The sequence below is a fragment of the Sylvia atricapilla genome, chromosome 4 (assembly GCF_009819655.1).
Source record: "Sylvia atricapilla isolate bSylAtr1 chromosome 4, bSylAtr1.pri, whole genome shotgun sequence".
NCBI lineage: Eukaryota > Metazoa > Chordata > Aves > Passeriformes > Sylviidae > Sylvia > Sylvia atricapilla.
The window spans coordinates 20,532,738-20,548,202 of record NC_089143.1 but is presented as its reverse complement, the minus strand read 5'-3'; the positions used below and the strand labels follow the sequence as shown (position 1 = coordinate 20,548,202).

General features: G+C 37.2%; 1 protein-coding gene across 2 annotated transcripts in view; it reads left to right on the top strand.

Moving 5' to 3' along the window:
• STK32B (serine/threonine kinase 32B) overlaps window positions 1-15,465 on the top strand; it is a 156,008-nt gene that overhangs the window by 97,501 nt on the left and 43,042 nt on the right. For both annotated transcript variants that reach the window (XM_066317250.1, XM_066317249.1), the window contains exon 5: window positions 9,775-9,812. In XM_066317250.1, coding sequence (XP_066173347.1) covers window positions 9,775-9,812 — 38 coding nt within the window. The remainder of the gene's footprint in view (window positions 1-9,774; window positions 9,813-15,465) is intronic.

The following is a 15,465-nucleotide window of genomic DNA, read 5'->3' as shown; positions in this document are numbered from 1 at the left end:
TGAAACTTCTTAGAAGGGTGGTGTACTGAACTAGGAATTTGGTTTATGTCAGAAGTTGCCTGTTATGTCTCATCTGTTCTAAACAGCAATATGTAGTAATACATATGTTTATTTCTCTGTGAGTTTGTTTGCAAATGTTACTTCTTAAAAGCATACAAAATTATTCTTACAAGTAGCTTATAACTAAGATATGTGAAGCTCGACATAGAAAAGTGTCATGGGACTTGTTATTGACATTTCAGGTAGCAGCAGTTCAGTTTTTTAATAATTTATAAAATATAATTTTGTTTTCTAGAATAGCCTGCACCTCCCTTCCTGGTCTATCACAGCAAACTTTTGCATACATTAAATTCATAAAATGACCCAGAAGGGGAAGCATAAGAAGAACATCAAAGTTCACATGTTTGTGGAACACATTCAATATCCTCTTGGTGATATGTCCTGGTTGTGTATGTTATGGATAGAAGGTGATCAGTTGGAGGAATAAATGTCCTAATACTTGTACCCATGTCATAGGCACAAGCCAGCAGGAGATGCTGTCAGTGGTGAGGGTCATTTGGGGCTTCAGATCACAATGAACAGCACAGCCTCATGTGTTTTTTTCCTGATTGCTGGTCTGCTGCCCTGCTCCCTGCTGCATTGTGCTGCTGAACTTGGATCAGCAGAAAATGGACTTATTGGGAAGATTCACTGCTGCATTGAGCCTGAGCACTTGCTGAAAGCTTGAAACTTTCAGAAGCTGCTGTTTCTTCCCTTGCCCTGCATACAAAGAGCATTGTGCTAAACCACTCTTTAGTTGCAGCCATGTTGACTGTAATTGGTTGCTCTATGGTATGGATGAAGGAAACAGCTGTTAAATAATGTGATAATATTGTTGTGGATACTGTTGTTCTAGCAGGTGGCATATGAACTTTTAGGTATAGCAGTTGGTAGAGGGTTTAAGGTAAATATTAAGGATATTTTACAGTAATTTCACACTAATGAACATTGGCTGACAAGCACACCTGTGTGATTGGAATTTTGTTAATTTCCTTTTTGAATTTGCCTGATAAGCTGAGCAAACTCTTAGGGATGCAATACATCTGAATGGATCTATTCCATATTTCACGCAGAGAAGAACAAAGGAACAGCTATATGAATTTCAGTCAGTACAAAACAGCACACTTATGACGCTGGCTTTTTACAACAGATGAAGGCAAATGTGCTTGTCAGTAACAATGCTTTCCTGATTTGTCTTTAGGCAGAGGGCAAATGTCATCAATTTCTCCTCTCATTTAGATTCACACATGGATTTCTGCCTGTGGAAATTGTAAGAGGGTCTATGCCTTCTACTGGAAGGAGACTATCAGTCTTGCAATCGCTGGCAGAGTACACACCAAGTACATTCTTCCTTGTTTCTAGTCAAAAGCTCTCTACACAGGGTCATGGAAGGAAGCATCACCCTTGCAATGCATACACTTTCCTGCTGTACCAGATAATTCTTTCCAAATGCCATGCTCCAGTTAATGCCTAATGACTCGTGCCCTTCCCATGGTTCTCAGAGGTGTCACCTGCTCTTGAAAGCTGATTCACGCAGGGTGGTTTGACCCTTGTACTTTTACACACAGAAGGTCTCAGTAATACTTGACTCTACAATACAGAAATGGTTAGAGTCATCAGCTGTGAGATTATCAAAAATTACTGCTCTGTGGTGATTTTCCATGACTCCTCCACATGACCTGAAGAAACATTTGGCTGAAGAAGCTTTTTATTTGAAATGCAGTGGTGTTTGGCATCATCAGTGTTGAGAGTTGTCTCAGGTTCCCTTCAGCTCTGCATGGAATTCCAGGACCTGTACCCGTGTAACATTAACTCTAGAAAACAGTTCTAGCAAAGGAAGTGCCACATTTGTCATTACTTTAAGTCCTTCAGGCAGAGTGAAAACTAACCATTGCCTGCAAGTTGCTTGTGCTCGTAAATGTTTAGTTGAAAAAGAACAGTTGTGTCAGGAAGACAAATCCTGGACGATATAGCCTGGGCTTTGTTATATAAAAGCTCAATTTATAAGGCTGCAGTGGTACTTTGCAATCCCATTCTCTGAGGTATCATACAGTGCAGCACAGAGGAGACAAAGTACAGATCTACAGACTCCTTTGGGCATATTTTTCTTGTTTTTATAACATTTAAGAATCTTTGCCTATTTTTCTTGCTATTGCAGTATATAATTACCTATGTGGTAAAGCAATTTTGGTTATTCAATAAGAACAACATAATGAAATAGTCTATGTTTAATATTTTTATTTTAATTTGACATCTGTGCAAATTTTGAAGTTGAAAATAGCCAAAGAAGACTATTATCTGGCTATATATGTTCAGATATTTGAAAGTTTAGCTATACGATTCCTTTATTTTATTTAAAAAAAGTAATTTTCTTCAATCTGGGATAACAATATCTACTACCACTATTTATCCAAGTTAAAACTGACAAATATAGTGTTTCCAAAGCCCACTGGCCATCCAGACAAATGTAGATATCATTACTGCCACCTATTGCTATAACGAAAGAATTGAAGATATTTTCATATTTGTATATTTCCACGTGGGGATAAAATTGGAAAATAACAGGCTTGTTCCAGTCAAGGCATTTCTAAATAAACGTTTTGATATCTTCTCTGACAGCTTTATTTTAAGAACTATATAAAATTGGCTAATACGAGTGTTAAGAAAATCTGACATTGTCATGGACACCTGGTAAAAAATAACACTAAATGAGAAAGGAACTCCAGGCACCCCACAGCTCAGCATCACAGACCCTTGTTTCTATATAAGTGGAACTACAATCCCAAGTCTTGAGCCAGGTGTCCAGATTTTCTTTAAATGTACATAGGAAGAGGTGGGGCCTGCAGAGATTTCATGGGTGAGAGCTTTTTCACTTGTCAAAATTATTACAGCAGTTATATGTTTCTTACAGACCAGAAAATGGTCTTGCCACACAGGTTGTCCCACAGAAAGAAAAGGCTCCAAAATGTGATAATGGACTGGATGATGGGACTTAGATTAGGAGCATATGAATGCTTGCTACCAGACAAGTATCTGGAAGTAGTTATGGATTTTTCATTTCAACATTAAAGCCCAGGAGTGGGAATTGTAGAGAAAAATGGAATAATATAATACCTCGTCTTCTCAGCTTATTTTCAGTTTTACTGAATTGTTTAAATTTCAAAATTACAATGATGCACAGGGTCATATAATGTCACAACATTCATTCGAGCAGGAACAGAAGGCTCTGAAGATCTTTTAATGAAAGGAAAGTAAGTGGCAGCAATTACTGCTGAGATCTAAGTGAGTGGTATGTGAATAGGCAATCAGAGGTCTGGAGCTGTCAAAGTCTTTCATTCCCATTCATCTAATAGTAAATAACAGTTAAAAACTCTTACTTTTTATTACTATGACCTTTTTTTAAAGCCATTGAGCAGTTATGGAAACTAGGAGCAATGTTAGTCAGGGACAGAAAAATAAAAAGATAAATGAGTGATGAGGTGTTGATGAAAGGAAGAAAAGATGCATCACACTTCATTAAGGCTATTTCTTGTGTAAGTCCTCCTGGTAGGTGCCCTGCACAGTTCAGCTCCGGAAGATACCTCATTTCTGTGCCACCCTCACAGAAGCAAAATATGTTTGGAAAAGTTAATCTCTTGGCTGTGCAGTGGCTAATATATATTGACTTTTCCTTTATCCAAAGTGTCAATAAATTCAGCTAAAGAAAACCTCAATATCTATGAAGTCACTATTTTTATAAACTGCATGCCTTGGACATTTGTATTATTTGTGAGTGTAATAAGAAATAGGAAGGAAATAAGGTCCCTCTCTGTGAAAATCAGAATTTGCTGACGTTTCTTTCCATAACCAGGAGAAAACCCTTTATCATACATTATATGGTTCACTTCAGTGCTCTGATCCAGTGATGTCTCATGTGAATTCAAATAATCCATAGCTGAAGCTTATATTTCCCCACTCCTTGCCCTTTTTATGGCTGTTGAGAACTGCTATGCACCTAGTATTAATCTTAATGCTTATTTCTATGTAAGGCAAAAAAAATATTATCATTAGACACAACTGCATTATTAACAACAACCTTTAACTCAGTATTTTAAAGATTTTTCCTATGAAACAGTTGGGTTGTTAGCACTAAAGAGAGAAATGTACTAGAAAATTTTAATTAAAGTGGAAACAATGTCGACTGAAGCCACTGTAATCCTTCCACTGACCTTTGTCTGAATCGTGCTTCTTTTGCATCCTTATGAGAATGCAAAATCCATCTAATTTAATTTCTCTGTGGATGTGTTGAAACTATTTTTGAGAAAGAAACCCTTAGCATTCTTCAAGGGCGTGGGTTGTCTTCACTGTCAGGCAATGAATTTTCAGTGATTCACAAGTAAATTTGTTAATTTACTTAACTTAAAAATTAATTGTTATCAATGTGAAGTGGTTGCCAATGAACCAGCCATCAATTTTTTCTTGATAAATTCATGGTTGAATTCACTAGAGATACGCCTTTCTTTTGTAGATGGATGTTTCAAGTGCAGTCAGTAAAAACAGAGACAAAAAGTTATGAAGGCCTGATTGATCATAATACATGAAACCTTTTTTGAGCTTGTAGTGAATTTCAAGATTTAGAGCAAGTGGCATCATCACAAGTTTTTCAGTCTTTTTTTTTAATTATTTAATCTAATAGAGGACACAAAAGTGTGACCTCTGGAAGGTTATTTATGGTCATCAATCCAGGTGAGCAACACAGATTATGCCCTTTTGATGTGTAAATATATATATATATATATATATATATATATATATAAAATATATAATTCCTTTCATTTTGACTAACACGGGCAATAAAGCAATCTAGATTAGGTCATTCCTACTGAGATTTCTCAGAGTCCTCTTCAGGTGATATAATCCTTATTCTTTTATCACTTATGTAGCTAACAACTACTGTGTTACAGCTCTGCAGTGCTGAACTGCTGGGCATTTCAATTTTAACCTCATTTCAAGATGAAGATAGGCTATTTATCCCTACTATTTTCTTCATGAGCATTCAAGCCCCCTGATAGAATTTAAGAGGTGAAAGCTCTCACTATCTGCCAACTGCTACAGACTATATCAAAGCCTCACTAAATTCCACATATACAGTTCTCTCACGAGTTTCTTCAATATTTCATGAACTTCCTTGAAGTCAAAAGGAGAGGAAGTAAGGCAGTCTTTGAACTTGGATACATTATTTTTCATAGACTCATGGTGGAAGGGGCCTCCAGAGGCCTCTGGTCTAATGATCTTCCCAAAGCAAGGTCAGCCTTCAGATCATAACAGGTTATTTGGGATTTATCCAGTCAGGTCTTGAAAACCAAAGATGAAGACTTTGGCTTCTCCACCTCTTGATTTAGAAACCTGCTTCTACTTCACTTAATAACATCAGAAAGAAACTGATGGAAAATGTAATTAAAACTGCACATTCTTGAACCTAATTCCTTTATAACCATTGTGAGTCTTTCCAGGGAGGGCACTCTGACTGGCACATGCAGTGAGCATGAGTTGAGCCACATGCATGGTTTTACTCCATGCAGAGAGAAAATCTTCAAGCCCATGGGATGCACACACAGCCTGGATATCATAGAAGATACAAGCAGATTATTAATTATTCTTTCCTACTTGGAAATTATAAACAGCATCTTACTCAGCTTTCATCCTTCAAGCGGCTTTATTTTGATATTTGTAGCTAAGGCAATTGAAGAAATATAGAAATGGTTTCACAGCCAATATCAACAAGCTACAGTTAAATTTTTTTTCAGTTGTTCACACCTGTGAGTTTCTTCACCCAGACACTGGTTATGTTATGTCTTGTCCCGTCACTGAGCAAAAGACCTTGAAGTTTTCTCTACTCTCATTTCTATGTGGCTCTGATATTTCTGCATACAAAAACAGTTGGAGTAGTACTGGTACAGGCTGACGAAGTTGTGTTTATGAAATCAGTGTCAAAGATATTTTCATAGCTCTGCTGGTCTTTGCTTGATGAATGGTCAGAGAGATGCCCAGAGCATGTCTGAATCCAAACCTCGGAAAAGCCCTTCAATTTCTCCTGTGTGCTGTTTCAAAGTACTTGGATTATGAAATGAGTGTTTCAATTCATGCTCTTAACTAGGGATATGTATAACAGGAAAACTCTGAAGTTAAGGTGCTGTGTTTCATATCCTGCTGTTTAAATATCTTGCTAATGGGAAATTTTTTTCAGAATAATTGATGTTTAATCAAACCAGAATTTCACTTACATAGTATGTTTGAATTTAAATTGCTTAACTAAAGAGGATTTATCTTTTAAATTCACTAAAACAGTGGTTTAGTGAATTTAATTAGAGTATTTGTGTGGAGGAACTAAATATAAAAGACTCCAGAAGCCCTCAGTTCTGAATACATCCAATAACTTGCAATGCACCTGGGATTCCAGGTCTTCATCTTGACCCCATTGAATCCTCTTTGCCCTGCACCTGCCTGGCAGTGGTCAGTGTAAGGGCAGAGCACTGCCCTCGCTCCCCTGCAGTTTTTTAGAGCTTTCAACAAGCTGCCTCTGGAGCACAGAGGTTTTAGTGCACGCTGTAAGCTGGGGACAGTCTCACAGCAGAGAGCTGCTGGAAGGCACATTCTGCCTTGTGACCGTGTGCTCGCCTTTCTCGCCTGCCACTGAATCCGTGCATCTCACACCACCTCAGGCGTGTGACCCCAAAACAGCAGCCTCTTACTTAATAAACTTGTTTACCTTCTGGCTTAAGATAGTCCACGACTTCCACCCATTGTAAGAGCAGTTTAAAGTCGCCTGTTTGCGGTCTGAAGCAGGGTTATGAGTTCCTCAGGTCGCCTAAGGGACTGAGGGGTTATGCTGCTGTGTGCAAGGCCATACGCCCTGTGGTGCCTGCCCCCAGCTACATCCTGCCTCTGAGCAAAATGAGCAAAGCCAGCAGTGGGGAACATCCCTCAGGTGGGAAAGGCTTTACAGTTTGTGCACATCTGTATCAAGGATCAGCCACTGCCTGAATTAGTCATGGAAAGATAAGCACAGATCTAATTTCAGCACTCAACTTTCTGAACATTACAGACACAAACTGAATGAAGAATATATTTGATGATACATACAGTTGTCAAGTGGATTTGTCAAGGTCTTTTCTGGTGGCTATAAAAAATGTCTGTTTAATGGTGCAATACCACTGCTGGTATTCAAATTATTTGAACTGATCTTCTTTTAAAAAAAGGTAGAAAAGGCACTGTCTTGTAATGAGCAATCCCTGGGTGCTGTATTGTTATATACACAGCAATAGCTTCTAAAGATGAATTTCTCCTTTTGATCAGTTTTATTCTTGGTGATGTGCTAATGACTGTATAATTCTAATTCTTAATTTTCTTAAACTGGGGAAATGAGTTTGGAATGCAGTTGAATCACTGAATTTAGGAGGCCACAAAAAGACCCAAATGTACTTGTGTATGATCCCAAATCTTTTTACCCATGTCAGCAGGGCAGAGCCAGTTTATGCTTGTTAAAATTTCGAAGAAAAGTTTAAAATATTTAATTCAGCTGTCAAAGCTATTACTTACTTACTTCAATGGAAGGCTATTGCTGTATTTTCAAGTCATGAATCAACCACAAATGCACAGGAAATCCCAATTCCAACTCTTATCACAAAGCAGTTATCAGAAACTGAAGACCATATTGTCACTAGAAAATATAGAAACCATCTGAGCAGCAGCTCTTTCAAAAACTGTTTCATCAGTTGAGAGATTAGATACATTAAATTTACAACATTATATTTAGAATTGCATGCTAATTCAACCAAACTCAACAAAAACAAAATTCCAAATTCAAACAAAACACAACCATGTTTCATAATATAAACAAATATATTTATTCCTACAGTTTGTCTCACAACTTCATCCATATGAAATTGGGAAGGAAAGATTATAATATGATAAATGATATGCCAAATGATTACAGGGAACAGGAAAGACAGAACAAAGAGTCTGGAAGACTTGGGGTGAAATAGGGTCTAGGACAGATGTTCCTTTTATTACAAAAATAACTAGAATTGCTGCTTAATCAGAGAGTTATAGGTAGCCGGTAAGTTGTGCAGAAGACAGTATTTCACCCTGAAATATTGGTGTAACTTTAAATTTCTTTTCCAGATAGTTGTTGATAATGAGATCCTGCTCCTTTACACAGGCATATATATATTCATATATTCATTCCACATTATTTCCAAATGTGCAGAGAATTATTCATACTAATTTCTTATTTATCCTGTGTTTCCTCAGCTACCACTACAGATATTATAAAAATAATCTTAGAATATTTCATAATTTCATATGATTCTCAGCAAGCGCTAGAAAGTGCGGAATCCAGAATGCTAAGGAAAGTATAGGTTTCCTTCTTCTGTCAATAAAGATGTAAAATTTAGGTGATGACTGAGCTCATATCATGCAAGCAATAATACATTATAATTGCTATTTCTATCTTATTCCTGTATAATGTTTACTTTAGAAGTCCTCTTTTACTTTAAATTTGGAAAAAATATTCAGTTGTAACACGTTTTCCTTTTGCGACACTTCACTTTTTTGGTTATTGCACTTGTGGGCGTGTTGTGAAAAAACTTTCCTGGAAATGTTTTAATTGGAATAATCAAGCCAGCTCTTGCAGTTCATTTGCAGACATTCAAGAGCTTATTTTGCCATTTTATGGTTCCTTGTCTTTTGAGATAACTGGAAAATTCAGCCCAAGGGCCTAAACTGCTGCTCAAGGTACTCAGGTGCCTCTGCCACTCTGACAATGCCTCACCAAGAGCAGACAGTTTCAAAGCTGCATGAAGTGCAAGCTGCCAGTGACAAGGCAGTGCCACACAACACTGCCACATCATGGTCACCAAGCCACAGGGTGAGCCCAACCTGGGCCAACAGCCAGCAAAGAAAGAGATTAATTTACCCTGAACAGCGCCCCACCAATGGCAACAATTCTGGACCAATAAAGAGGATGAGAATGCCTGACAGTGGTGGAGAGAATTTGTTTCCATCTGCCTTTGCAGCAGGATGAACTTAGGTCAATGGAGAATAATCCTGAAAGGGCAACTCTCTAGGGTAATATTGTTCTCTTGTGCCAAGAATGACAGAGCTGAGCTGGTGCTTCAGCCTCTCAGAATCTCCACCTTCCCTTATCCCTTCTTCTTTCCCCAGCATGGTACTTGGTCACACACAGCCAAGTGGGGATTTGGGATTGAAAGCAGAGCTGCTGGACATACTCAATTACCACAAGACAGATCACAGGACCCTGTTGTATGTGAGTGACCATGCATGGCAGATTAGCAGGGTTTGGCAGACAGGGTAAACCACCTAAGTTTCCAATTAAATGATTTCTGTCAAATGTGGAGTCCCTGAAGCAATCAGGAGCCTTCTAGATGCAAATCTGCCTTCTCATTTTTACTGCTGCTATAAAGAATAAAGCACATAATCTTGAAAACCAGACCCATGTCAACATTAACCATACGAAAACAAAACCACAATAAACAGAAACCCAGAGAACGTCTTTAGTATGCACGTTTTCTCAGGGCAGCAAAAACATATTGATAAAATCATTTGTCTTTATGGTCTTCCTTGGGTTTGTAATGGTTTGGAGTGAGTTAGTCCTCAAACCCAAATGGGAAAATGTTAAAATTGCAGATTTCCTTTGGATACAAAATGTAACGTTTTCCTTTCCTTATTTTCCAGGGACATCAAACCTGACAACATACTGCTGGATGAACATGGTAAGTGAGCGTTGCTTTCTCTCAGAATCTAATTCCTGAGATCTCAGTAGCATGCTCATGATATGCTTTATAAACCAACCTCCGATGCTGAATTCCTACCTAAATGTGGGCTTTCTCAGAAAGCTCCCTCAGAACACCTTGTGGATTTTATAGTTTTCCTTCTTATTGCCAAAGCAATGTGCAAATCAGAAATTTTCAAGGTCTGAATACAAAGGAATTTTAATATTAATTTGAATCAGCAGGGACACTTGATAAAAAGAAGTTATTATTTTATTAACAGGATTCTGTGAATCACCAGAATCCCGTTATAGGTGCCTACCAATAGAACAGTACCAAGTACTGTATTTTTTCTTTCAGAACTTCTGAAGGGCTAAGAAATTCCACATAGCAAATTATTTCTCATTTAGATATCTAAAATAAACTTTCTAAAATCTAGATAGGGATTTTGGAAATTTGACTGCAAAGCTTGTGTCTGTACATGTAGTTCTGGCTTAAATAGCATAAAAAGGAGTAGACAACAATAAACAGCTTTGAACTTTTACTACTAATTCCATGTTCCTAAAGATAAAAATATGGTATGAAAGAAAAGCAGCTGATTTCTTGAAACTTAAATTTGAAACCTATACTCTCTCCAAGAAGTATTTAGCTAAAATCTCATGTATCTTCTTGTAACTGTTTATAGGGAAACATGAGAAATATGGGTAAGGAGGGCATTAACCTTGTATCAGTTGGAACAGAAATACATAGAGGAAAAAGCCTAATTGGAAAAAGGAGATGTGCACTTGCTACTGTTGGAAGGTCTTGTGCTTTGTTTACTTCCAAAATTGATTAAAAGCCGATAATCTCTGAGAAACTATAATATTGAAATTATGCCAATGATGACATTATGTTCCAAATTCCATTGCAGAGCTGCTGGGTATACAAGTTAAAGTTGATTAAAGAGGTAACATTTTGCATAGATGATGTTTGTTCCTGGGAACATGAAAGCTAATGAAGCTAAGTAATATTGGAGTTTTTAACTCCATTGAGAGTTTTTAACTCCATAGAGAACTTCAGCAATTTAATGCTTCAGACCCATAAGTGTTCATGTTCCCAAGACTCTAGTATCAGCAAACAAGCATGAAATAGAAATATCTTGCCTTTAAGTCCTGGTGAATTAAAGATGACCACAGCAACACAAAATGAGTATGAGTATGTTAAATCTCCTTCTGACTGACATCCTTCGAAGCACAGTCACCTTGATCTCCCCTTGCCCCTCATCAAGGTCAATTAGTGCACAAAACCAGGCTCTTGTGAGAGCTTTCCTATGGAGACTCAAGCATCACAAAGAACTTAGACCAGAGTGAGGACTACTATGCAAAATGAAGTGGGGGGGTTGTGATTATAAACTATTCAGCAACAGAGTTATCTGTTGGCAGCTTGGCAATTTTGGGATGGATGGCCTCTTTTCTGCAAACCAGCAGAACACTGCTTCCTCATAGCACACTGCAGACAATTGGTGAAACAGCAGACTCTCCAGACAAGCACACAAACCTTGGTCAGCAGAAGTTGTCAATTCATGGATTCAAACAGGTTAAAAGACCTGTCATGTGGCTGGGGGAAGGAATTCCCTGAAGCCTATAAAGGGTCTATACACTTCCACTCACTAAATGTGATGATATCACTAGGACAAATGTCTGTTCCATTCTAATTACCTCAGGCTTACCTTACAGAAGTGAGGTTCTTTTAGAAGAAAGTTCATCTTAAAGTCCCCAACAGCTCTGATTAAGCTACAACATAGTAAAATCATTTTAACAAAATCATCAGATTTCACTTAAGGGAAAAATGTGATGAATATATGCACCACAAATACATTTGGCTGCAGAGTAAGCATAACAAATTCACCTAATATGAGCCTAACCAGGTGCACAGGAAGGAACTTTATTTTAGCCTGTGGCCTCTAAGATGGCACAACAGTTTCCTATATGCTTGACTTACCCCTAGGTCTTTCTTACAGTTCATTAAACAAATTATGCTTACACAAAATATCATGTAATTAGATATGCACAACATTTCTGACTGAGACTTTGTCTCAGTGACTTAGATTTCTTTGGCCTCACTGAAGAAACCTATTCTGGGTGAAGTCAAATTTAGTGTTACACCATTCACATTGCCTTACATCTTCAAGCAGTTAAATTGACTGAGTTTCACAACATAATCCAAGAATACATATTATAAATATTTGTGCTCATTAAAACCAGTTTCACTATAATTTATCTGTGTGGCTTAGGTGTACAGATAACATACCTCAGGCATACAGAAGTAATGAAAACAGAAGATTTTTTTTAAGGATCCATCTAATTTACAAGTTCTTTTTTAAAAAAACCACAAAAACATATACAACATATTCAAAATCATTCTAGCAGAAGAATTCTGAATTTTTCCATATGCTTTTTATCAAAGCCACATCTCAGCACTGCTGATCAGATGTTCTGATGCATCAATGAGAATTAATGATTGATAATTCTGAAAAGCCTAGTGCTACATGAGAATGGGATAACCAGCCATTAAAAATACTGTTCAGCCCCTATCATTGCATAGTCTCCTGGAGGGAATACACACCCCTCTCTGAGGAAAGTAGGTAGAGTTTCAGGGTTCCTTCTCTGAAGCAGAATCAGACCCTCTAAGGAAATTAATTCAATCAATAAAGCTCCTTTTTTTAATGTCTCTTTCTCAGCTTTCCCAGGAAGTTCTTCCTCTTATGACTAGCACTAATCTCTAAATTTATTAGTAGTTCTCTGTTTTGCTAACATATATCTGAAACACAATTATTCCAGTGACAGCTGAAAGGACCTACCTATTACAACTGTATTGTACAGAGAAAAACATTTTTGAATTCTCTCAATGACATAATTCTGGTTCCTCTTCTATTCATTTTATTCTAATGCTTTAGAACAGTATAACTGAAAATGACAGCATTTAGATCTGGAATCTACTGAGTCTGGTCTATGTTGTATTTTTTTCTAAATATCAAAGAAATTAAAGATATCTTTAAAAGTTTGCATGATCTATTAACTAGGATGTCAAAGAGACATTGAATTTCTTAAATTCAGAAAAAAATGCAATGGCAAACAGGTTAGTAAATTGACTTTTTAAAGAGATTAAAACATTATTTCCATAGCTATTTTGTAGCACCATTGAGATTAACATTTCTGGTGGGTCTGCAGAAATTACAAGTTCTACTTTTGCATCCAGGTTTAGCCTTGTACTAAGTGGCCACACCATCATTACAATCTATTTACAAAAACTACTTGCAGGAGTTTGAATTCCTCTCAGGCAAATTTTACACAACATTTTTTTCATGAGATGCAGGAAGATCCATGCTTGATTTACTGAGGAAGGACTCCCTGTTAGGTCAGATGCAAGACCTTGACCAGTACTTTGTTGCAACTGGTGACAAAAAGAAGTATTTTTTGTGGAACATGCCTTTTTGCCACTTTGCCATCAGATGCTTCAGTGCTGCCTATCACCCACAATTTTTTGTGGTAGGATATTAGAGCATCTTTGCATATTCCATTTAGAATGTGAAGAAAGTCTTGTTAATGAGCTTGTTTGCTGCCTCCTTGAAGCTGCAGCTGATTTTAGTCTCTTCAACCTCCTGGAGCAACAAATTGTAGAAGTTCACCATCCTTCAAGAAAGAAAAGTGTTTTCTTTAACATGTTTTTTAAAACATTCTTCTCTCAAAAAACCCTAAACATCTAGAATTCCAGAATCTGATGAATAAAAACTTACAATCACAAGATCTGAGATATTCAAAAACTCCTTCAGCACCCTCCTGTCAGCAGAAGACCCTCAGCTTTTTTAATGCCTCCCTACTGGGGAGATGTTTTGCCCCTCTCTCTCTTGCCATAGATAGAGTTACAGATACCCAGGCTCTCAGTTTCAGGGCAGAAGAGCAACCACAGTGGATCTATTACCCATCTAATTGAGTTTCTTATCTCCAGGAGTCTCCAAAGGGTGAATAACAGAGCAGAATATAAAAAAAGACTAGTTTTTGTGTGACTTTCCCCATGTACTCACCCAACCTCCAGCTTCTTGTGACTGAAGCATTTCCTGCCTCACAGTTTCCATATATTTAACAGCTTTCAGTGACCTTTTCTGAGATCTTTTCTGGCACTTCCTTGAGTGAAGAGAACTTTTATCATCCTTAATGTCTTGCATTAGGATCCTTAACTTCAATATAGATTATGTGAAGACTCACTACATAGTTGTTAATTTTGAAGGTTCTACTTGCTAGTTTCACTGATTGATGACTATTTATAATCTTAAAACTGTCTCCTAATTTCTCCATACTGAAATCATAGATCTAATATTTTACTCTTAGACTTAAAAGGCCTATTTACGTATTATCTGGTTTAGGGGGTTTCTTAGATGGATTTTTGCATTTGATTGTGATAATTGTGATAATTTTTCTCAATAAAATCATTTCACTTATGAGTGAACAAAATTAATTGAAGCTGGAATTCATTTATTAGATATTATTATATTGGTTTGTGATCATCAAAATTTTTCTTAAAACTCTATTTCCTTGAATACATTTCATCTCTCATTTGGAAATTCTCAGCAAAATTGAAAGATGTAGCCAATGAGTTATCTTGGCATTAAAACCAGAAATGGGATGAAAAAACCTACCCAAAAAGAAATTATTGGAATCTCAATATTAGCTTCTGGATACCAGAACTGACAGTATTATTGCTGTGTACTGATGTCCGTGAGACAGTTTGCAGGGACTCTATCTTGTTTAACCCTCCAATGCTGATGAATAGCACAAAAGGTTCCAGCAAAATTTATCCACCCGAAGCTGTCAAGATTTTAAAAGTGTATCTGGAACTTTGACATGTCTAAATGGCCATTCAACAGCCCAACTTTTTGAAGTGCACAGCTTTGCTGAACCCATCTACAGCCATGCAATTTCTCCCAATCTCTCTAATGATGAGTGTCAGACTGCCAAGTCATGCTAAGTTCAGGTGGGTACAAGCTTAGGCTCTCATACATAGTATAGATGCACCCAGAGTGGCTTTTTAAATTCTTCATAGGGTTTGATATTCTGAGACCAAATCAGATTTGACTGCACTTCAAAATGTTACTATTCTGAGATTTACAATCAGCTCTGGTGCTGCTGTGTTGATGACATTAACTCCAGTATAATATTTCTTCTCTCTGACATCACATTCACCCCTTTGGTTTCAGACTCAGAAATTCAATGAGGTTTGAAGTCACGTACATTTTCCTCTGTTGAATGTTAGCCAGCTAGCCCCAGCCAACTTTCAGGACTTGTTCTAATTGTCATCATGATTTGCTCAAAATTTAAATCCAAACACAGATCATTTGCTGTTTACTTCAGATACTGCAATTTCAGGCCATGTTGAAAAGTGAGACATAAAAGTTAGATTGCATAAAGCTTTCCAAAGTCATACACTGTTCTGTGAGTAGTTAAAGCCTTAACTGGAAGCTGACTGAAGTAATTTTGAAACAATTTCATTGAAATAATTTCTTCTTCAAATCTGTGTTTTGGTGTATGTGAAATCTGCAATCTGAGGTGATTTGAAGCAGCCACTCTCCAGAAAGTCAAAGAAATGTGGTCATTTGCTTTTTCTTCCCTTCTCTCTACCA